At 40.6% G+C, this 24863-nt stretch overlaps 1 protein-coding gene across 1 annotated transcript in view; it reads left to right on the top strand.

The window, feature by feature from the left end:
• Positions 1-24863, top strand: part of LOC106552522 (kalirin) — a 489228-nt gene that overhangs the window by 338712 nt on the left and 125653 nt on the right. The window contains exons 6-7 of the mRNA XM_087707922.1: positions 18266-18388; positions 23406-23597. Of these exons, the coding sequence (XP_087564048.1) occupies positions 18266-18388; positions 23406-23597 (315 nt within the window). The remainder of the gene's footprint in view (positions 1-18265; positions 18389-23405; positions 23598-24863) is intronic.

Below are 24863 nucleotides of genomic sequence, written 5' to 3'. Positions count from 1 at the left end.
TGGTTCGTTGGTGCCATTTTTCGCCCTCTCCAGGGTTCAGGAAAGCCTCCAGAGGCTGGGGAGGGCGAAAAACGGCCCCAACGAGCACATCAGAAGTTCGGGAATGAACCACTTATGGCTTCTGGGGAGGGGTCATGCATGCATGCGTGGGGGGGGGCTGCATGCACATGCACAGGTGGGTGGGGAGGATTGAATTGGTGTGGGTGCTTGTACGCGCGCAATAGCCATCACTGTACTAAGCTGATCCATTGCTATCTAGTTTGTGAATCTGAATGTTGTTTCAACATAGGCAGGAGGCGTTTTGGCCTGGCAGATAAGGTAAAAGGCTCCTGCCAAACTAAAAAATATCTATCTTTTCAGTGTTTCAATGCACAATATAAAAGTGCCATTTTTCATTTTCTTTTTATCTTTGGCCTTTGTTCAATATCTTTCCACGAACGTCTAAGATCTTAGTGCTTTTGTGCTAGTTTCACAATATTGTATATCTCTACACTCACTACACTCACTACACTACACTCACTCCCACTCACTATGGAAAAAAAGTAAAATGATAACCATAGATAATGAACAAAATATTAATGGAAAACACATGTATCTCCTGTTTAGAAAACAGTTTTGGAATCTCATCTATAGCAATGAGAAATTTGACACCCTATAATGCTGATTTAGAATGGTACATGGTGAAACATCTTTAAAACATCAGTGAGCCAGCAGTTAATATTTAGCATGCAAAATTGTTTTCTTTTCTCTATAAGTATATGAAATGGCTTACTAAGCATTTGAGCACTAAATCTTTAGACAGATCTTCTGTTCTATTGTACTTCACAAGATTTCATGTATTTTTTTCATTATTATAATTTGGAGATGTTGCAGCAGTTTTATGGAATTTAGAAATCATAAATGAATGGCTCTTGCTTTTCAGAACAAAAAAAAACCTCAGGATGCTGTGCAGAATTAAACCTTAATATTTTCTGGAAGCCTTTCAAGCTGGCCTCATTGTTATAGCCCACAGATTGAAGCAGAGTTCAAATTCTGAATTCAAATCATTGCAAAAGAGGAATTTGAAATTCAGATCAGGCACCAGTGCAGATGTGACAATTCAAATCTCAAAACTGCAGGCATAAACCAAGAGAAATAAATCTATAAATCATTCTGTATGTATACAAAATGTGCCTGTTGTGCCTGGTCGGCTGCTGGCCCCTCCAGCAGCTGAATCAGATGAAGAGGAGGCCTGGGAGTCAGGATCAGCATCAAGGCAACCTGAGAGCTCTGAGGGAGAAGAGGGAATGGGGCTGTCAGAGAGGGTGGGGAGAGCCTGGGCCATCCATCAGCCCTCAGATGGAGAGTCAACAGCCCCCAGGTCTGGAGGTGGCTGAGGAAGAAGAGGAGGAACAGCTGGGGCCTGTGCCTAATGCGTGGATGCTGGATGCGCAGAAGGCAGAGGGGAGGAAAGCAGTGGAAATCTGTGGGCCTATCCTTAGGACAGAAGAGCCACTGCTGCTAGCGAAGCCTCCCCCTAGCTCTGGGGATAAAAGACAGGGGGTGGAGCTGAATAGATGTGGCAGACAACTACTATTCATCTTCCAGCGGGATGTACTTGCCTGCTGTGAGAGATAAACTTTTTGTCGGGCTGCTGGCACTCCTAATAAAGAAATCTTTGAGTTAACTTCAGAGGGTTGGTCATGTTTGGGGAGTTGGGTCAGAACAGTGCCTTTCCATGCTGGTAGCTGCCCTGAAAGGTAAAACTTCTGATGAAGATACATTCTTCTGCCTCTCCATTTCATTTTGTTTCATTTAGGTAATCTTAGTAATTGTGCTTTTCCGGTATTTTTCCCCCTCATTTTGTTTATGCCAGCATTTAAACAAGCACAGACAGACACAGTAGAGTTTCTGGTTACTTTTTGTGAATTCCTACTAATCTAAGGTGACCAGACGTCACGCTTTTGGCGGGACACACCCGCCTTCAAACGCATTTTCCCGCGTCCCGCCCGCCTTTTTAAAAGGCACGCTTTTTTGGGCGCTCGCAGCTCCCGCCCATCAGCTGCTAGCTTGCTGGGCTGGCTCATCGTTTTGTTCTCTATCCTACCGATGAGCCAGCCCAGCAAGCTAGCAGCTGATGGGCGGGAGCTGCGAGCGCCAAAAAAAGTGTGCTTTTACCTACCTACAAATTTAAGCCAGCCCAGCCTGCCCGCTCACTGATTGGATTGGCCTGGACTCCAGCCAATCAGTGAGCTGGCTGGGATTGGAAATTTTCAGCACGTCTGCGCGAGTCTCCATTTCCTTTCACCAAAAGACGAAAGAGGTTGCAGCTGCGCTGACTGGTGAGTATTAAGAGCCGCGAGCGGATGGTGTGAGATCGCCGCCCGGTAGCCGCCAGAAGCCGCTCCCGGCCGCGGGCCCCTGCCCTGCCGCGTCCAGCGTGTCAGCAAGCGGGTTGCCCGCCCGCCTAGCGGCGTTGCCCACATGCACGTGGATTCAAGAAATCCGGCTGGATCCTTTGAATCCCCGCGCGTGTGGGCAATGCAGTTTGCGGGGGAGGGGAGCTTCGCTTGAGATGACCATGCTATGCCCTCCATAGCCTGGTCCTCCCAAGCAGAGCCTGCCTAGCTGTCTTGTGCACACACGCGGGGGATTCAAGAAATCCGGCTGGATCCTTTGAATCCCCGCGCGTGTGGGCAATGCAGTTTGCGGGGGAGGGGAGCTTCGCTTGAGATGACCATGCTATGCCCTCCATAGCCTGGTCCTCCCAAGCAGAGCCTGCCTAGCTGTCTTGTGCACACACGCGGGGGATTCAAGAAATCCGGCTGGATCCTTTGAATCCCCGCGCGTGTGGGCAATGCAGTTTGCGGGGGAGGGGAGCTTCGCTTGAGATGACCATGCTATGCCCTCCATAGCCTGGTCCTCCCAAGCAGAGCCTGCCTAGCTGTCTTGTGCACACACGCGGGGGATTCAAGAAATCCGGCTGGATCCTTTGAATCCCCGCGCGTGTGGGCAATGCAGTTTGCGGGGGAGGGGAGCTTCGCTTGAGATGACCATGCTATGCCCTCCATAGCCTGGTCCTCCCAAGCAGAGCCTGCCTAGCTGCCTTGCGCACACACGCGGGGATTCAAGAAATCCGGCTGGATCCTTTGAATCCCCGCGCGTGTGGGCAATGCAGTTTGCGGGGGAGGGGAGCTTCGCTTGAGATGACCATGCTATGCCCTCCATAGCCTGGTCCTCCCAAGCAGAGCCTGCCTAGCTGTCTTGTGCACACACGCGGGGGATTCAAGAAATCCGGCTGGATCCTTTGAATCCCCGCGCGTGTGGGCAATGCAGTTTGCGGGGGAGGGGAGCTTCGCTTGAGATGACCATGCTATGCCCTCCATAGCCTGGTCCTCCCAAGCAGAGCCTGCCTAGCTGTCTTGTGCACACACGCGGGGGATTCAAGAAATCCGGCTGGATCCTTTGAATCCCCGCGCGTGTGGGCAATGCAGTTTGCGGGGGAGGGGAGCTTCGCTTGAGATGACCATGCTATGCCCTCCATAGCCTGGTCCTCCCAAGCAGAGCCTGCCTAGCTGTCTTGTGCACACACGCGGGGGATTCAAGAAATCCGGCTGGATCCTTTGAATCCCCGCGCGTGTGGGCAATGCAGTTTGCGGGGGAGGGGAGCTTCGCTTGAGATGACCATGCTATGCCCTCCATAGCCTGGTCCTCCCAAGCAGAGCCTGCCTAGCTGCCTTGCGCACACACGCGGGGATTCAAGAAATCCGGCTGGATCCTTTGAATCCCCGCGCGTGTGGGCAATGCAGTTTGCGGGGGAGGGGAGCTTCGCTTGAGATGACCATGCTATGCCCTCCATAGCCTGGTCCTCCCAAGCAGAGCCTGCCTAGCTGTCTTGTGCACACACGCGGGGATTCAAGAAATCCGGCTGGATCCTTTGAATCCCCGCGCGTGTGGGCAATGCAGTTTGCGGGGGAGGGGAGCTTCGCTTGAGATGACCATGCTATGCCCTCCATAGCCTGGTCCTCCCAAGCAGAGCCTGCCTAGCTGTCTTGTGCACACACGCGGGGGATTCAAGAAATCCGGCTGGATCCTTTGAATCCCCGCGCGTGTGGGCAATGCAGTTTGCGGGGGAGGGGAGCTTCGCTTGAGATGACCATGCTATGCCCTCCATAGCCTGGTCCTCCCAAGCAGAGCCTGCCTAGCTGTCTTGTGCACACACGCGGGGATTCAAGAAATCCGGCTGGATCCTTTGAATCCCCGCGCGTGTGGGCAATGCAGTTTGCGGGGGAGGGGAGCTTCGCTTGAGATGACCATGCTATGCCCTCCATAGCCTGGTCCTCCCAAGCAGAGCCTGCCTAGCTGCCTTGCGCACACACGCGGGGATTCAAGAAATCCGGCTGGATCCTTTGAATCCCCGCGCGTGTGGGCAATGCAGTTTGCGGGGGAGGGGAGCTTCGCTTGAGATGACCATGCTATGCCCTCCATAGCCTGGTCCTCCCAAGCAGAGCCTGCCTAGCTGCCTTGCACACACGCGGGGATTCAAGAAATCCGGCTGGATACTAGTCTCCGTGGAGAGCTTGGCAGGCAGCTGGCTGGACTTCTAAGAGGTGGGGGGGAGGAGCGGCAGCTCCTTGAAATGGAAAAAGGCTTGCTTCCTCCCCCTCCCCCAAATGAGACCGGGCTCCCAGCAGCGATTTGCCATTTGAGAGAGAGAGAGAGAGAGAGGAAGGGGGAGAACACGAGTGTGTGTATCCCTCCTTCCTTCAGCCCAACACTCTAGCCCGGCTTGGCTCCCGCTTCGTCTGTCCTGCCTCTTCGCTTCTCTGTTTGATTGTTGAAAGTGGGAGCCAAACCGGGTCATTCCTTCCAAGAGGCAAGTTTCCCATTGATTGAATGGCTCGCTGCCCTAGACCCTCTGCAGTCCCTCTCGTCTGGCCAGAATGCCAGCAAGAGTGTTGGGCTGAAGGAAGGAGGGATACACACACTCATGTTCTCCCCCTCCCCCCCTCCCTCCCTCCTTCCCCAGCCAGTCCCATGCCTGGCAACAGATTCGTATTTCTGATGATAGTTTGAAATGGTGACAGTATAAATTATTGCTGGTGTAATACTTAACAATGGTTTTTAAGGATTTCTTTTATTTATAGAATACCTTTTTTATTATTTTGGGGGGATTTTTACTTTTAAATTGTTTATAAAATGTATTTACTACAAGAAATGTTCCTTTTTGCAAATGTGATCTTTGCAAATCTTTGTGATGCAATATGTTCAGACCAGGTTTATGTGTCTCAAAGTGGCTGCTATTCTATGGGCAGGCCAGGTTGGTGCAAGGCAGCTTTGCCAGATTTGGTGTGTTTCACCCTCATTGAATTTTATATCGTATAAAGAATGGAAGGAGGAAGGAAGAGAAAAAAGGAGGAAGGGAGTGAGTGAGGAAAGAAGAGGATGGAAGGAGGGAGGAAGGAAGGAAGAGAGGGAAAGAGCAGAAGACAGATAAGGTGAAGGTAGATAAGCAAGAGGAATGAAGGAAGAAGTGAGGAGTCTCGAGGAGGGGGAAAACATTTAGTGACCAAAGTTACAATGGCATTGAAAAAAGTGACTGATGACCATTTTTCACACTTAGCGACCATTTTCACACTTAGCGACCGTTGTGGCATCCTCATGGTTACGCGATCAAAATGTTGATGTTTGGCAACAGATTCGTATTTCTGATGATAGTTTGAAATGGTGACAGTATAAATTATTGCTGGTGTAATACTTAACAATGGTTTTTAAGGATTTCTTTTATTTATAGAATACCTTTTTTATTATTTTGGGGGGATTTTTACTTTTAAATTGTTTATAAAATGTATTTACTACAAGAAATGTTCCTTTTTGCAAATGTGATCTTTGCAAATCTTTGTGATGCAATATGTTCACACCAGGTTTATGTGTCTCAAAGTGGCTGCTATTCTATGGGCAGGCCAGGTTGGTGCAAGGCAGCTTTGCCAGATTTGGTGTGTTTCACCCTCATTGAATTTTATATCGTATAAAGAATGGAAGGAGGAAGGAAGAGAAAAAAGGAGGAAGGGAGTGAGTGAGGAAAGAAGAGGATGGAAGGAGGGAGGAAGGAAGGAAGAGAGGGAAAGAGCAGAAGACAGATAAGGTGAAGGTAGATAAGCAAGAGGAATGAAGGAAGAAGTGAGGAGTCTCGAGGAGGGGGAAAACATTTAGTGACCAAAGTTACAATGGCATTGAAAAAAGTGACTGATGACCATTTTTCACACTTAGCGACCATTTTCACACTTAGCGACCGTTGTGGCATCCTCATGGTTACGCGATCAAAATGTTGATGTTTGGCAACAGATTCGTATTTCTGATGATAGTTTGAAATGGTGACAGTATAAATTATTGCTGGTGTAATACTTAACAATGGTTTTTAAGGATTTCTTTTATTTATAGAATACCTTTTTTATTATTTTGGGGGGATTTTTACTTTTAAATTGTTTATAAAATGTATTTACTACAAGAAATGTTCCTTTTTGCAAATGTGATCTTTGCAAATCTTTGTGATGCAATATGTTCACACCAGGTTTATGTGTCTCAAAGTGGCTGCTATTCTATGGGCAGGCCAGGTTGGTGCAAGGCAGCTTTGCCAGATTTGGTGTGTTTCACCCTCATTGAATTTTATATCGTATAAAGAATGGAAGGAGGAAGGAAGAGAAAAAAGGAGGAAGGGAGTGAGTGAGGAAAGAAGAGGATGGAAGGAGGGAGGAAGGAAGGAAGAGAGGGAAAGAGCAGAAGACAGATAAGGTGAAGGTAGATAAGCAAGAGGAATGAAGGAAGAAGTGAGGAGTCTCGAGGAGGGGGAAAACATTTAGTGACCAAAGTTACAATGGCATTGAAAAAAGTGACTGATGACCATTTTTCACACTTAGCGACCATTTTCACACTTAGCGACCGTTGTGGCATCCTCATGGTTACGCGATCAAAATGTTGATGTTTGGCAACAGATTCGTATTTCTGATGATAGTTTGAAATGGTGACAGTATAAATTATTGCTGGTGTAATACTTAACAATGGTTTTTAAGGATTTCTTTTATTTATAGAATACCTTTTTTATTATTTTGGGGGGATTTTTACTTTTAAATTGTTTATAAAATGTATTTACTACAAGAAATGTTCCTTTTTGCAAATGTGATCTTTGCAAATCTTTGTGATGCAATATGTTCACACCAGGTTTATGTGTCTCAAAGTGGCTGCTATTCTATGGGCAGGCCAGGTTGGTGCAAGGCAGCTTTGCCAGATTTGGTGTGTTTCACCCTCATTGAATTTTATATCGTATAAAGAATGGAAGGAGGAAGGAAGAGAAAAAAGGAGGAAGGGAGTGAGTGAGGAAAGAAGAGGATGGAAGGAGGGAGGAAGGAAGGAAGAGAGGGAAAGAGCAGAAGACAGATAAGGTGAAGGTAGATCAGCAAGAGGAATGAAGGAAGAAGTGAGGAGTCTCGAGGAGGGGGAAAACATTTAGTGACCAAAGTTACAATGGCATTGAAAAAAGTGACTGATGACCATTTTTCACACTTAGCGACCATTTTCACACTTAGCGACCGTTGTGGCATCCTCATGGTTACGCGATCAAAATGTTGATGTTTGGCAACAGATTCGTATTTCTGATGATAGTTTGAAATGGTGACAGTATAAATTATTGCTGGTGTAATACTTAACAATGGTTTTTAAGGATTTCTTTTATTTATAGAATACCTTTTTTATTATTTTGGGGGGATTTTTACTTTTAAATTGTTTATAAAATGTATTTACTACAAGAAATGTTCCTTTTTGCAAATGTGATCTTTGCAAATCTTTGTGATGCAATATGTTCACACCAGGTTTATGTGTCTCAAAGTGGCTGCTATTCTATGGGCAGGCCAGGTTGGTGCAAGGCAGCTTTGCCAGATTTGGTGTGTTTCACCCTCATTGAATTTTATATCGTATAAAGAATGGAAGGAGGAAGGAAGAGAAAAAAGGAGGAAGGGAGTGAGTGAGGAAAGAAGAGGATGGAAGGAGGGAGGAAGGAAGGAAGAGAGGGAAAGAGCAGAAGACAGATAAGGTGAAGGTAGATAAGCAAGAGGAATGAAGGAAGAAGTGAGGAGTCTCGAGGAGGGGGAAAACATTTAGTGACCAAAGTTACAATGGCATTGAAAAAAGTGACTGATGACCATTTTTCACACTTAGCGACCATTTTCACACTTAGCGACCGTTGTGGCATCCTCATGGTTACGCGATCAAAATGTTGATGTTTGGCAACAGATTCGTATTTCTGATGATAGTTTGAAATGGTGACAGTATAAATTATTGCTGGTGTAATACTTAACAATGGTTTTTAAGGATTTCTTTTATTTATAGAATACCTTTTTTATTATTTTGGGGGGATTTTTACTTTTAAATTGTTTATAAAATGTATTTACTACAAGAAATGTTCCTTTTTGCAAATGTGATCTTTGCAAATCTTTGTGATGCAATATGTTCACACCAGGTTTATGTGTCTCAAAGTGGCTGCTATTCTATGGGCAGGCCAGGTTGGTGCAAGGCAGCTTTGCCAGATTTGGTGTGTTTCACCCTCATTGAATTTTATATCGTATAAAGAATGGAAGGAGGAAGGAAGAGAAAAAAGGAGGAAGGGAGTGAGTGAGGAAAGAAGAGGATGGAAGGAGGGAGGAAGGAAGGAAGAGAGGGAAAGAGCAGAAGACAGATAAGGTGAAGGTAGATCAGCAAGAGGAATGAAGGAAGAAGTGAGGAGTCTCGAGGAGGGGGAAAACATTTAGTGACCAAAGTTACAATGGCATTGAAAAAAGTGACTGATGACCATTTTTCACACTTAGCGACCGTTGCGACCATTTTTCACACTTAGCGACCGTTGCGACCATTTTTCACACTTAGCGACCGTTGCAGCATCCTCATGGTCACGTGATCAAAATTTTGTTTGGCAACAGATTCGTATTTATGCTGGTTTCAGTGTCCTGGGGTGAGCTTTTGACAAAAAAAAATTTTTTTAATCAAGCCCCCCCCCCCCCCCCCCCCCCGGTAAAGGGTGTCCCTCTTTTCCAATCTGAAAATCTGGTCACCTTATACTAATCATCACATTGTATGGTTTGAAACTTATCCAGAAAGGCCCTATCTTCAGAATCTAATGAGAGGAATAGCGGAAAAAAGCAGAATATGTGTATCTAAAGTGCCACACTGTAGGGGAAAGAATGGAAGAACCTGAAGGTGGAATTAAAAGAAGAATTGGCCTAGAACCTCTAAGTTGCCACAATCGAACTAAATCCACCCACCCACTCCCTTGAAGCCCATTGTAAGTTGAGAATATTTCCATGCATATGCACGGCTTAAAATCAGCTTAATTGGACCTTCACATGTGGCCCTGATCTTTTGTGCCTGACACACATTGGCCAAGAGAAACTCAACAGGGTGACAAAATTTAAGAAAGGGGAATGTCTGACAGACAATTAACAGTCAAAATTATAAGCAGAATAAGGGCCCAGATAAATTGGAGTATTGAAAGTTAGAATAAGATTTTGGAATTAATTATAAAATGTAAATAGCTTCTCATAGGAAGCTATGAGTTCGAGATCCTGAGTTTGTTTTTATATGACATGATATAGATAAGCAATCTCATTATTTCAAAATTGACACTAACAGGAACTAAAAAATTTAAGTAGAGGAACGATATGCATGCCTGTAAGTAAGAGGATGCAATGCATTATGACAATGAAAATACTAAAGAAGACTTATGAATCCCAGTCTTGAAGGCTGGGATTAAAAACTAGTAGCCACAACATCAACAATGTTAGTAATGGTAAAAACAAGATAGAGATGGTTTTGGAAGTGGATTTAAAATTGACAAGCCAAGAAAATGACTTGGAAAATTAAAAAAATGGAAATAAAAAATGACAAACTGAGAAAGTGACCAGGGTAATTTTTTCCTATTGGATTTATAAAAGAAGCTTGTTAAAGCCTTGAAAAATCCTATGCAATGGGACAAAGAAGAAATGAAGAGAAATAAAATCCTATAACAATATTTGAATGAATTAAAAATTAAGACTATTAGAAGTAAAAGGAAGGAACAAAAAATGGCTTATTTGATCACAGTTAAAACAAGATATGTTGTTACTTCTGGCTATTCTTTATGGACATTCTGCTTACACCAAAAGTGAAAAGATGATGTTTTATGGATTTGTTTATAGATAAGAGATGGAATATGGAATGGAGAAATAAAGATTGTAACTTTAGAAAAAGGTGAGGAGTTACTAAATTAATTTATACTTGTGATGAAGGTTGGAAGTCACTTCTTTATATATTATTTTCTTTATTACATTTTCTTTTCTCTTTTTCTTTGCACATTTTTACTCATTCCATTTTCTGTTCTTTAAATTTAGTTTGTATTATTAGATTTTACTATTATAATAAAAAAGATCATTAATATTACATGTATGTATGTCAAAGAACATTACCATTGGGAGCCTTCTCTACTTTCTGAAGCTTATTTTGGAGCAAAAGATCTATGAATCAAAGGGTTTGTCTACCTGATGTGACTACTGTATGAAAAGCTGCTTCAATAGTAGTAAATAGGATGTCTATTGCAGAGGGTTCTGCAAGATAATAAATGAGGGCATTGCTGACATGCCCCCAGATAAATTTATTACTATGCTGCAGTATCCTTGATGGAATTGTGCACCTTAATTCATTCATCAGTAGGTATGAAAGTAAATGTCTGAATGATTATTACCTCCTTTGTAAATCTTGTAAATTTGCTTCTAAGGATTTGACTGTTTAAGATGATATTTATATCAACGTATGATTTTAGAATGTACTTACAGATATATGCCATTGGTAAGATGATCTAGATCAGGGGTGTCAAGCTCAAGGCCCATGGGCCAGATATGGCCCCTGGGGTGCTTAGATCTGGCCCATGGGGCTGCCCTGGAAACAGCAAAGGACTGGCCCACAGTGCCTCTGCTAGCAAAAATGGGGCATGGGGGGCATGCCCTGTTCTTGGCCTGCATGACCTCCAGCACCTTGCGGGCCAAAACAGGATGCAGTGCGGGGGGCGCCTGCAGCTCCCCCTGTGCTGCATCCCATTTTAGGCAGCAGGGTGCTTCAGGAGGCCATCCGTCTTGTCCCCCCCCAGCTGGCCCATGGAGGACAACTACAATGCTGATCCAGTCCTCCGAGCAATCCAGTTTGACACCCCTGATCTAGATTCTAGAGAGACCATAAAAACAAGTAGAGGTGGTCCTCAATGTATGACCACAATTGAGCTCAAAATTTATGTTGCTATGTGAGACATTTGTTAAGTGACTTTTGTCCCATTTTATGACCTTACTTGCCATAGTTGTTAAAGTAAATCACTGCAGTTGTTAACTTAGCGACATGGTTGGTTAGTGGCTTCCCCATTGTCTTTTCTTGTCAAAAGAATGCAATAGGGGATCACATGACCCTGGGACGCAGCAACAGTCATAAGTATGAACCAGTTGCCAAACATTTGAATTTTGATCACAAGATCATGGGGATGTTGCAAAAGTCATAAGTGTGAAAAACGGTCATAAGTCACTTTTTCCAGTGCCGTTGTAACTTTGAACGGTCACTAAATAAACTGTTGTTAACCAAGAACTACCTGTATGCTGTTTCATTTCTTCCACTCAACTTCTACTTCCAATGTTAGTGACCAAGCAAACCAGGAAATCTCACTGATGATTAATTTGTTCCAACAATGTGTCTATATTTCAGATCTTCATGTACAATAATATCAAACAAATGATAGGGAGTTTGGTTTGCTTAAACCACCTTTATTAACAAAAAGAGTGTAGTGGGAGCAATTAAATAGATTGTATTAATTTGTTTGCTCAATAACACTAAACCAAAAGACTAGAGTTGCAAAAGAATTCTAATTAATTATTAGGTGTGAATTATTAGTTCTTCGTTTTAATATCATTTGAGAAATTAAAATATATGTATAGTGTTCTAGCTCAGATTTCTAGTTTATACATTTACCAAAATATTGCATAGAGCAGGGATGGCTAACCATTTTTTCCTCACATGCCAAAAGTGCATGTGCGCATGCCCACACCCACAATGCAATATAGTGCAACTCCCCCCTGTGCACCCTGCACATATGCATGTGACCCCCTGCGCTCCCCCTGCATGCATGTGTGAGACACACACGCTTCCCTGAAACCTCCTGGGACAAATAATGGGCCATGGGGGAGAAACACCGCATCTCCCCAGGCCTCTCTTCACCCCCACACGCATGTGCACATGTCCCCTGTCCCCCTGTGTATGCATGCACATCTCCTGTATGTGCCCCACCCACGTGCATGGCAGAGCCCCCCAAAATCAGCTGGCCAGTGGGAGGCACGCATGTATTTGTGGTGCAGGTGAGCTGGCCCAACAGGTCATGTGCCTGCAGATAATGCTCTGTGTGCCACCTGTGGCACGCATGCCATAGATTCACCATCACAGGCATAGAGGAATCCTGCATACTATCTCTGATTCCTTCAAATAAAAATTCAATAAATTGAATGCAATTTTGGAGCACTTAACAATTCTGTGTCCCTGCTTTTCAAGCAGAAAACACACGAGATAATGAACTTGAGAGATAATTATCTTTAAAAGACATTCATCTGTGAAAGAATGTGTGATATTCAACTAAATCACCAGAGAATTATAAAAGATTAATGGCCTTAGGTTTATTGGGGGGATATTAAGACATGCAGCTACAGGGGGACACATCAGTCAATTTCTCTACCTTCACAAATTTCCTATTATCTGAGAATTGAATTTCAACAAGGCATAAAGATAATTGAAAGTAAGATATTTTTTTGTTTTGATATCAAGGTTGCTAATTTTAAAGGGTGATAGTCAGATGTTCCTTATAGAAAACTTTTTCTACACCTCATGAATTTTCCAAAGTTGTCATTGAATTCATTGATTCATATTTTCCAATCACTGAATTCATTGTGCCTCTCCCTTCAGCACCCCATAACTTTTTTCCTTCATTAAATAACCCAACCCCTGGTTTCTATCTCCACTTTATTCTTCGTCATAACTTGATTGTGATAATTTTTAAGTAATCATATTTTACCAAAATGGTTTGCTTCCTTTGGTCATTTTGTGTAACAGAAGTATGGTTTTGGGTTTGTATTGGTGTGCAAGCATGCATATAGTATGTCAATACTATGACAAGACAGAATAAGACAGTTTCAACATAAACTTTACGAAGAGATGTGAAAGATAGTGTGCTTTTAACTTATTTTATAGTGAATCATGAATTTATCCAGAGAGAAAAACTACAAAGTACTCTAAGTGTGTTACTAATTCCATTGGGTTTGCACAGTTTTGGCAAAATATTAAGTTATAATAGTCAAGCATGATGATGCTTACTTATATATGAAGTTTAGTTTGCTGTCAATATTTTCCAAGCAAGTAAATTTAGACTGATTGGGGGGAGGGGGGAGACTAAGGTGACCAGATTTTCAGATTGGAAAAGAGGGACGCCCTTGACCGGGGGAGGGGGGGGGGGCTTGATTAAAAAAAAATTTTTTTGTCAAAAGGTCACCCCAGGACACTGAAACCAGCATAAATATGAATCTGTTGCCAAACAAAATTTTGATCACGTGACCATGAGGATGCTGCAACGGTCGCTAAGTGTGAAAAATGGTCATCGGTCACTGATTATTAAAAGTGCAAATTCACTCAGTGTCAATCATGACTCCTGAGTCCATTTCAAAGTATTGTGAAATTTTAAAAATGGCTTGTTTCAATTTATTTTGGATAGAATCTTTTTTTAAATAGTTTAAGACAATTTAAAAAAAGAATCAACACAGAATAACACTATTTTTAAAAATCATATGCACAATAAATAAAATATTATTTTAAAATACATTAAAAAAATAAAAGAAAAAACCCAGCTCACTTACCAGCAGGCAGGCAGAGTCAGCAGATCTTCGTAGGGATGGATGGAAGCACACAGGGAGCCTATATATACGCAACTGCAGTAACAATGACAATGATGAAGGATTGGATTGAGTTAAAGAATAAAAGAATTCTGATCTTAGAAGGCCATGACCTGCAGGCAGGCTGGCATAATTTCTTATGGAATGAATGACAAACATAAAACGCACAAATACTTTCAAAATCATTTAATTAGAACTTTACTGCAACAATGGCTCAAAATCAAAAAAATCCACTATGTGAAAACCCCAAATTGGCTATCACCAACAGAAAGAACGACACACCCAAATTTTACAGATTGGAACAAAATTCTAAGATACAGAGATCTAATTGACAGACAGGGAAATTTAAAAACAATTGAAGAATTGGCAGATCAGAATATGAAAGGTGACTGGCTAACCTACCTCCAAATTAAAACTAAATACAATAAAGACACTAAAATATATGGTATTGAAACAGAACCACACAAATTGAATAAAATTATTCAAAGTCTGGACAGAAAGATGATAGGGAAAATATACAAATTCCTCTTGAAGTATCAAATGGAAGAGGAAATTGGAAACTGTAAAAGAACCAATGATAAAATGGGCACAGAACTTTGGCTATAACATTGAACTAGACAAATGGGAAAAATTTTGGGGAATAAATTTAAGAATGACACTATCAATCCCATACAAGGAAAACCTTGTTCTTTCAATCCTTCCAATATTTTTTTCCTTCATTCCCTTGTCTGTTTCAATATTAAGTACATTTCTTCCTTTCTTCCTATAATTTTTTCCATTTTCTTCCTTATATTCTTTTCCATTTCAACATTGTCTTCCTTTTTTCCTTCCTTCCTTCCTATACGTCTTTCCATTTTCTTCCTTATAATATCTTTTCTGTTTCAACAGTCTTTGTTTCTTCCTTCCTTCCTTCCTTCCTATACTTCTTCTTTCATTCATTATATTTTCTTTTCCATTTCAATATTAGTGTAATTCTTTGTTCCTCTTTCCTTCTTTCAATCCTTCCAATACTTTTTCCTTCATTCTCTTTTCCTTCAATATTAAGTGCAATTCCTTCCTTCCTTCCTTCCTTCCTTCCTTCCTTCCTTCCTTCCTTCCTAAGTTATTTCCATTTTCTTCCTTATATAATATTTTCTGTTTCAACATAAACTGCCTTCCTTCCTTCCCTCCCTCCCATCCCTTTCTTTATGTTTTCTTCATGCTTTCTTTTCTTTTTCCTCTGCTCTTTTTAAATCCCCCCCTTCTTCTCCTCCTCTACATTTAGGTTGGATTAGTTTGTTTATTAGTTAAGTCAAACGTTTTAATAAAAGTTTCATCTTTTAAGATTCGTCCAACACATCCAATTGTAACCTTAACAGAATCCCATTGATCCACAGACAGCAGCGGGGAGCCCCAGAAGCCAGAGGACGTTCTCTGCTGGCGTCCGCCGCTCCCCCGATATCTCTTCCTTCCGCGGCGAATCCCATTGATTCACGAACGGACTCCACGGAAGGAAGAGAGATCGGGACAGCAGTGGGGAGGCCCAGAAGCGAGGGGACGTTCTCTGCTGGCGGCGCCGCTCCCCCGATATCTCTTCCTTCCGCGGCGAATCCCATTGATTCACAAACGGACTCCACGGAAGGAAGAGAGATCGGGACAGCAGCGGGGAGGCCCAGAAGCGAGGGGACGTTCTCTGCTGGCGGCGCCGCTCCCCCGATATCTCTTCCTTCCGCGGCGAATCCCATTGATTCACGAACGGACTCCACGGAAGGAAGAGAGGTCTGGTCTGGGCAGCACGCACAGAGCGGGAAAGGCAGCACCAAAGCCTGGCCGCGAGCGAGGGAACGCGCGGCGAGCAGCGATGCCGGGGTGCTTCCTCCTCCGCCGCCGCTGGCGGCTGCTCCCTCCGGGGCAGGAGAGCTGGGAGCAGCCGCCCGAGAACTTCCACGTGGTTCCAGAGGTTTTGCCGCCCGTTCCAGCGCAGCACAGGGGCTGGCTGCGAACTCCGCAAGGGGGCTGTCTCTTTCCCCCAGCCCAGCGCCTCCCGATTCCCACCAAATTTAATACAAAACATGATTTACTCACCACCAGTGAGTAAGCGCAGCTGCCCAAAACAAAGACGAAATAAAATGGAGACTCACGCATGCGTCCTCAGCTAAGGAGTCCAGCCAATCAGTGAGCTGGTTGGCCAGCTCACTGATTGGCTGAAGTCCAGCCAATCAAATCAGTGAGCGGCAGGCTGGGCTGGCTTAAATTTGTAGGTGGTAGCATAGAACAGAACGATGAGCCAGCCCAGCAGCTGATGGGCGGGAGCGGCAAGCGCCAAAAAAAGCGTGCCTTTTTAAAAAGCGGGCGGGACGCGGGAAAATGCATCAAAAAGCGGGGGTGTCCCGCCAAAAGCGGGACGTCTGGTCACCTTAGGGGAGACATAAAAAGCAATTAACTGTGTCCATGTAGTTTTGCAATTGTCCATGAAGAGTTATGCACTTTGTTCCCCCAGAAAAGGGGTATATAATGATGGCTAAAGAAAAGCTTTCACAGTCCCTTGGCAACAATACTTTGGTGCTTTTTAATTGCTTAATTTCAGGTTTATCCAAGATAAATTGCCTACAAGTAACATACTAAGTGTAGGGTTTTTTAAATGGCTTGTTGCCAAATGGTGGTTTCCTCCATAAATGGGTATAGCTTGGTTTATTTATTTATTTGGAAAATTTATATTACCATCTACTAACTCACCATGACTCAAAGAGGTTTAGCGGAAATAGAAACACATTTTTTTGAGGGGAGAATGTTCAAGTCCAGCATGTAAGATATTTAATAAGCTAAATTGCTCTTGGTTCCTAAAGCAGAGATCAAAATCTGTTGCTGGTGTGTAGCCTTTTCTTTCTGTGGATTTCTTTTTACTGATGCTGCTCTTACACATCAGGTATTTGTCATTTAAGTTGCATGTTCCATCTTAATGAGGAACTGCAAAGGAGAAAAAACCAAGAGAGTGCTAGGCCAAATCATAAAAGATTCCTCCCTGAGTTTGCTGTCTTGAGAAAATCAGTTCTGCTTTTCCAGGAAAGGGGGGGGGGGTGATTAATCCACACAAGACCAGACAGAACAACCACCATTTGGTTTTGCTTGCTGTACTAAAACATAAAGTCCAGGTTGCTGTGGATAGAGCTTGTTAACCAGGTTTTGATAATTGGTACATATATTCCAAATATGAAACATGGCATCTTGCTGGAAAAAGTAGTCTTGAGTATGCCTGGAGTAATGGGACTCATATTTCTTGGCAACTGATAATAATAGTTTTGTGTTTGTGTGTGTGTGTGTGTGTGTGTGTGTGTGTGTGTGTGTGTATATATTCTTCTTTTTGTAGTGCAGATAATCACTATGGCTCTTAGCCATTGATTTTTTTAAAAAAAAACTTATTATTATGTGCTATCTCTTTTATATTAATTGAATTCCATGTAAAGCTGTCCTAATTAAGAGCCACTGCTACATTTAGACTGAATGGATTGAGAAGATCAAGAAAACAAGAATCCTGCTTGTTCTTTTATGTATTACAGCAATTTAATTTGTAATTAAACTCCATTGGCCTGTTTTCTTCTCGCATGTGGAAAAACTAGCACAGTAAAAGCAATTATGGGATTGAAATTATACATAGAAAATTTGGCCGCGTTGCTGGAGTGTATGATGCAGCAGATTTTCAGAGCCGCAAACTCCATAGGTATAAGGATCCTTTGCAATATGAAATGTACCCAAAACACCTACCCCCATTTCTCTCTATCTCTCTTCTCATCTGCTAAATTTCCTTTCATCCCCAGCCAATTCTGAAACATTCTCTCCTAGTTTAATATATCCTGCTAAAGTTTTATGTACAAACATTAAATCAATTGACAGAGTGTAAAGTATATCTTCATGTGTCCCAAAGGTGCTTTTCAAGAGGCAACTGGACTTTCTGTTTTTTCTTTGAAGACGTTTTGCTTCTCATCCAAGAAGCTTCTTCACCTTCAGCTCTGAACCATCACCTGGATAACTGAAAATTTCTGTGGACCTATATCTCCATATATTTACTCTTGAATGCTCATTTATCTTTTGGAGGGTTGATTTTTGTAGCAGCCATATTAAGCATGAATGAAAGACTACACAGATGGCAGTAGTATAACACAGACCAATTAATTCAATTACACTTTATTGTGTTTATTTAAATGATGTTTCTCAAATGTAGTCTCAGTTACAATTCTGAATTAAAGGACAAAAGACTCTTCTTCCATGCTTCGTTCTGCATTTCTGAATATAATAGGGGTTTTCCCCTTCTTTTTCAGATGTTTGATTGGATCAGCCATAACAAAGAGTTGTTCCTGCAGAGTCACACTGAAATTGGAGTGAGCTATCAACATGCCCTTGATTTACAGACACAACATAACCATTTTGCTATGAATTCCATGGTGAGTATATAGCAGGTTTTCTCTAAGGAGGTACATGAGATACTGTAGATATAGTATAAGAAGGTAGGATATGGGGAACCAATTAAAGGAGATGAAGGAATCCACCCAATGCATAATCAGCAAAAAATGAAATTGATCAACTTGCAGTAGCTTTTATATATGTGTGTGTGTGTGTGTGTGTGTGTGTGTGTGTTTTATTTGTGCTGATAAATAAATAAAGGGAGACTAGTATAGATCTATTTCAAGCTATTTAGCTCTCATCAGCTAGCCATACCCTTACTGGGATTTGAACCTGGGCTATATTGCATACTAGGCATACTAGGCAGAGATCTTAGCCATTAGGCCACAGGCTCTTATCCATTATCAGCGAAGCCAGGGTGAAAGGTATCTATTAGATTTTTACAACCCCTGGTAAGCCCCAATTATGGGAGGAAGCTAACTGCTTCCATCATCTGTCCTTCGGCTCGTCACAAGAGTCCATCACGACAGAAACCCAACATTTTTACTGTTGCCTTTGTTATATTTATGTTTTTTTATTTGTGCTGATAAATAAATAAAGGGAGACTAGTATAGATCTATTTCAAGCTATTTAGCTCTCATCAGCTAGCCATACCCTTACTGGGATTTGAACCTGGGCTATATTGCATACTAGGCATACTAGGCAGAGATCTTAACCATTAGGCCACAGGCTCTTATCCGTTATCAGCGAAGCCAGGGTGAAAGGTATCTATTAGATTTTTACATCTGCCTAATATGCAATACAGCCCAGGTTCGAATCCCAGTAAGGGTATGGCTAGCTGATGAGAGCTAAATAGCTTGAAATAGATCTATACTAGTCTCCCTTTATTTATTTATCAGCACAAATTAAAAAAAACCACAAATATAACAAAGGCAACAGTAAAAATGTTGGGTTTCTGTCGTGATGGACTCTTGTGACGAGCCGAAGGACAGATGATGGAAGCAGTTAGCTTCTTCCCATAATTGGGGCTTACCAGGGGTTGTAAAAATCATATATATATATATATATATAGCTATCCAATGAACGTTTTACCAGACATATATAGGATGCCTTTAATATTAAATTAAAATGTAATACTCAACTAGTGTAAAGTTATACACATGTGATTTCTGTTTGTATTACTTAATAACCATCTTCTAATGAAAATGTCAAATATGACAAATGCCTTCTCTGATTACTTAGTCAATTAAATGCTTATTTTTAACTTTGGTATGAATTTTTAAAAAAAGAATCTTTGTGTATTGAAGTTTTCTTTTTTATTGCTTTAATATTCAAAAACAAAGAGAGAAAAGAAAAAGAAAAATAGAAATCAAAAACAGGGGACAGCCCCCACTGCATGGAAACTGTTCTATTCACCCGGGCCTTCACTTCATCATGTTTCCATTTTTGGTTTTTTTAAATGTTGAATTGGTTTTATTTTTTTGGTTGTTGTGAGCATAAACAGAAAGAAGGTACAGACTGGTCACCCAAGAATGTAAATCAGTACATTAACATCCTTACTGAAAACTTTGGCATGCAATATTAATAAGTATAAACCAAAATAGGCAGTAAGACAAGTACACATTATATAAGTAAGCGATATTACTCACACATTTTATATTGCCAATAAAGTGAGGCTGATAGCTGACTTTTCAACCATTCTGTGGGTTGGAGGGGTGTCAAGAACGATGAAATATAATCTGTTGTTGAATTAGTTTCATTTTAAGTTATTCTTTTAGTTCTTAGCCAATTATTGATTGATATGGAATATTCCAGCTAGCTATTCCAAATTTCTTGCAAAACAATATCCACTTAGCAATATTCATTAATTCTTTTTTTTAAAAAAAAAATATAGACTTAAAGTTGTTAAGTCTACAACTTTTGTTTCAATTATGCTAGCAATTTGAGACTTTAAAATTGTGCTACTGCGTCTGAAGTAAATGGTGAAATCAAGAAATATTGTAATTGAAAGAAATATCATTTTGCAATTTTATGCAACCCCAAATTTCTATTTAAACTCAATTTTTATTTTTTAAAAATCCTGACAAGATTTTGATTTAAAGTAATCTCACCTTGTTTGGGGCAGTTTTCAAAACTGGATTATAGCAAGGAGCTTGTTATGTTTTAAGGGTTGAAGGAGTCACATAACTTTCTGATTATGACCATAATGCTTTTTTCACAATAAATTATGTTCCATTGAAAAAGTCATATGTGCCTAAAGATAAAAATAACTAAGAAAATCTAGTTTAGGTTCTTTATGAAAATATTTTTAAAGTATCAATATGCTTAAAATAAATGTATCCCTCTAAGGAAACCTCTAAATAAACAGAAGAACCTTGAAATAATATTCATTGTATTGCTTTTATTTTTCCCATTATTTCAGTGGGACTTTTAATCAAGTAACATTTTTCCATGAAATAACTCTTCCTAGATATTTAAAAGCATTCAAGCAAAAGTTGAAATCCTAATTACTACAAATTTAATAGAAACATTAGCTTCCATGGAAATTGTATAACTTACTCCTAATTAATTCAATAACCTCATAGATTATTTATATTTATGAAATGCATACACCCCTCGATCAGATCGGTCCAGATTCAACAAATTTGCTATAGAAAATACATAAATATAGAAAATACATAAACATCAATAAGACATAACATATCATTAACATTTAATAGCAGTTTGTGTAGTTCCAGCTACTGTTGTACTCAAAATGTTCTCCACTTGTTTAATAAAGCAGACGAATTGTTCTCATATCAAATTAAAATAAGAGGATTTCAGGTAATATTTTCAGCACTCTAGAAGTCAACTCATTTAGTCATGAGAGTTAAACGCATTCAGAATATACACCAGAGAGGGCTCAGTGAAATTCCTCATACAATCACAACTTTGCATAAACCACATTGCTGAATGACCAATTATTTCTACATTTTACTTGTTGCATTGTTGTTACAATCCAGCATATGAGTTGTGATTGTTGGAATAGTCCTTCTGAATTAAGATATCAGCTGAACTCTTAGAAACCTTTTAGCAATATCCCCATTAATAAAACAGCTATAGTGTGAAATTAAATTTTGGTAGCCATTAAGAATTCAAAGTCACTAAATATTATATAGCAATATGTAGATTAAGGGTTATTCAGAAACACTTTCTATTACCATAATGCAGTATTACATCTATAGATTAATATGTTATTAAAAAGGCAAACTGGCTTTAAAATATATTTGGGGATCTCATTAATTTAATTAGCTGCCTAAACCAAGTTACATTTTCCTCCTTAAGCACAAATCACCCTGATTGCCATTGTATATTTAAATAGCTCACTCCACATGCTGCTTATTCTAATTGAAGCTATTCATAACTGTTTTACAGAAACTGGCTTATGCTTTGATGTAACCCTTTGGAAGGGCAAGTCGTGACTTCAGAAACGTGTGGATGCTGTTTTCAAACATGCCTATATTAGCCCACCCTTTATCAAACCAATTTTCCAAAAATTAGAGTAACTTCTATTTTCTTCCTGAAGTTATAGAGCATAGGAAAGGATTACAGTGTTCCATTAATGTAGTATCTTTTTACAATTTCATTTTGATCATATAAATTCTTTTGTCCTGATACTCTTGGCTTAACTCCTTCATGTGATTCCATAAAATTTTACAATATTCCACTTTATCTTATTGTTTGCTTTGATGAGATATGCACAGTATATTAAAGAAACTATTTCAAATATCCTATAATTCTTTGAATGGCCCTAGGGTTTTCATAATCCCTTTTGCCCCCAGGAATGGGCAAATGCTTCAAAACAAACAACAATTCAGTTTACATCATGTTAATACTGCTCTCTTTCTAGAATCAGGAAAAAGAGTTTCTTTTTGCAGAAATAATTGGCTTATTCTGGTAATGGGCTCTGTGTTTTCTGTTTCTATAGCAGGGCAAATATTTACTATAAATCAGGAAAAAGAAAGACTAAGTTCAATTAAAGTATTTTATATTCATTGTACCAAAAACCTCTTTTTTGCACATATAGGAATTTATGAACACATAGACTGAAATCTGTTGGCATGACCTTATCAAAATAGTACCTTGGTGCCTATAATTTATATACTTTAGAAGAGTGCCCCCCCACAACCTTTTGGGCACCACGGACAGATTCTGAGGAGAAAGGTTTTTCCATGGACCACAGGGGGTGTGGTTTCATGTGCTGCCTGCTCCTGCAGATGGGCCTTCGCTTGTTTGTATGGCCTGGTTTCTAACATGCTGCGGCACAGTACGGGTTCATGGATCAGGGGTTGGGGACCCCTGCATATTGCTAGAATGTATTACATTATGCTGTAGATGGGCTATTTAAATATTTCAACATGAAAATGGTACACTAAATCAGAAATGTCCCAACCAATCTTTTTTAACCAGGTTTATCTTCAGATGCAGAGAACACTGCACAAAGAATGTTCATCTCCAATCTCAATGCCCACCAGACATGTGGAATTCAGCTTCCAAATTCTCACCAATTGGCAGGCTGGATGGGGAATTCTGGGAGATAAAATCCATACATATGGACCATTCCCAAGAAGTCTCATATAGGAACTGTATTCAGATACTGAATATTTTATCTGCAGATCTATTACATGTTGCATCAAGCAATGCAACCTTTACCATATGATTTTGTTGGCTATTCAGCTTGGCTTTTAAAGTCTTTTCAATGCTACTTTGATGGTAAATGTTCTTCTTACCCTCCCCAACTGTCTCCTTGTAAAATATTTTATCAGATTATGTGATGGAATGTCTAGAGTTCTAAGAGGCTGCTTTTCAAAGAGTCAAAGGAGCTTAGAAAGTCTGATAGACAGGGAAAGGGCTAAAGTGGCCCCTCCCTAGCAATTCACAAAGTATATCTATAGTTATAGTAGCTTTAGTCTGGCAAGATTGTGTCTGTAGGTGAACAGCAATAAGGAAACTATGGTTTTTCTTATTAATTGTACTAAAGTATAAATTTCAGTTCTCCTATTTGATTTGTCTCTTCAGAATGCCTACGTGAATATAAATCGCATCATGTCCGTTGCATCCAGGCTTTCAGAGGCTGGCCATTATGCATCTCAACAAATTAAGCAGATTTCCACACAGCTAGATCAAGAGTGGAAGAGCTTTGCTGCAGCACTGGATGAGCGTAGCACTATCCTGGCCATGTCTGCTGTGTTTCACCAGAAGGCTGAACAGGTATGCAATTTTTACTGTGTCAGATGCCTTTCTGCCTTGTCTTTGGCTTTGATCTAGTTTAAATCACCATCAATGTCATTCATACAATTGGTGTATTCTTTGCATTTTCCAACTGTTTTAAGAACTATGAGTTGGCTATTGTTTTGAGGTTTAACATTGGGGTCCTCTCCCCCTTCCCAAAAAAATCTTTCCTCCAGCCTGTTCAATACAGTGTATCTCTTTTTCTATTGGCTTAGGCTAGAAAGAGTGCCGTGTGAGTGGCGTGTTAAGAGAACAGCTCATGGCCACACAAAGGAATACTGTTCACAGCTGCATGCTAAACTACTTAGTGGGTTTAGGCTGGTTTTTTTTTTTTTAATCTGTTATGGAAAGTTGAAAATTCATGCAGGATTAATTTAAAATCCATGTGTCAATAAATATGCTGTACTTTATTCTTTAGACAAGCAAAACAGTGATTGAGTTTAGTTACTATATTCAACATATACTGTAGGTGTTGGTAATGCAAAGATGAGTACATACACATCTATTACTACAGCAGTGGTTTGGTTAGTTTGTGCATGCTTTTTCCCTAGTAATATTGAACTTCTGTGTATAGCGTGTATATATCTTACAGAATTTGGTAGAAGCTCTAACTAACTTATCTTCTAACTGCTATTTCGGTTATTTTCAATTGCGTTGTTTTTTTTAAAGAAAAAAATGAATTAAAAGATATTTTAAAAATATTCTGTTGTTCATTTTTTTCCTTGACAGTTTGTGGCAATAGAAATCAGCATGGGTTGCTTTCCTATCTTTTGTCCCACATGGTGTCACTATTGCCTACAAAGAGATCCCAATAAGAGAGCTTTTCTTTGTCCAATAGATCAATGCTTAAGATATATGAAGAAGAAGAGTACAACAGAGCTCTAGTATTAAATATTTAGGTAATTTTTTTCCCCAATGCTCTCCAGTGTCTCTGTCACACCTGTTTACTCTCTAGGACTCTTTTTTTATTTAAAGAAAAGGTGAAGTTCTTGGATTCATCAGTGTTTATATTTTTGAAAGGAACACATCTTAGCATAACATGTGTAAACTAAGGAGATATATGATATAAAATATATACCGTATTTTTTGGAGTATAAGACGCACCAAGGTTTTGAAGAGGCAAATTTTAAAAAAAGTTTTTGCACTCTGCAAACCTCCCCCAAACAGCCTGTTTTTTTGCAAAAACTGGCCCATTTTTTTGCAAAAACTGGCCCATTTTTTCCCCCAAAAATGGACATGACTAGC

The sequence above is a fragment of the Thamnophis sirtalis genome, unplaced genomic scaffold (genome assembly GCF_051295495.1).
Source record: "Thamnophis sirtalis isolate CommonGarterSnake01/CBP01778 unplaced genomic scaffold, rThaSir2_p1.2 scaffold_1, whole genome shotgun sequence".
NCBI lineage: Eukaryota > Metazoa > Chordata > Lepidosauria > Squamata > Natricidae > Thamnophis > Thamnophis sirtalis.
Note: the sequence above shows the minus strand (reverse complement) of the source record. Positions and strands in the feature narration are given on the sequence as shown.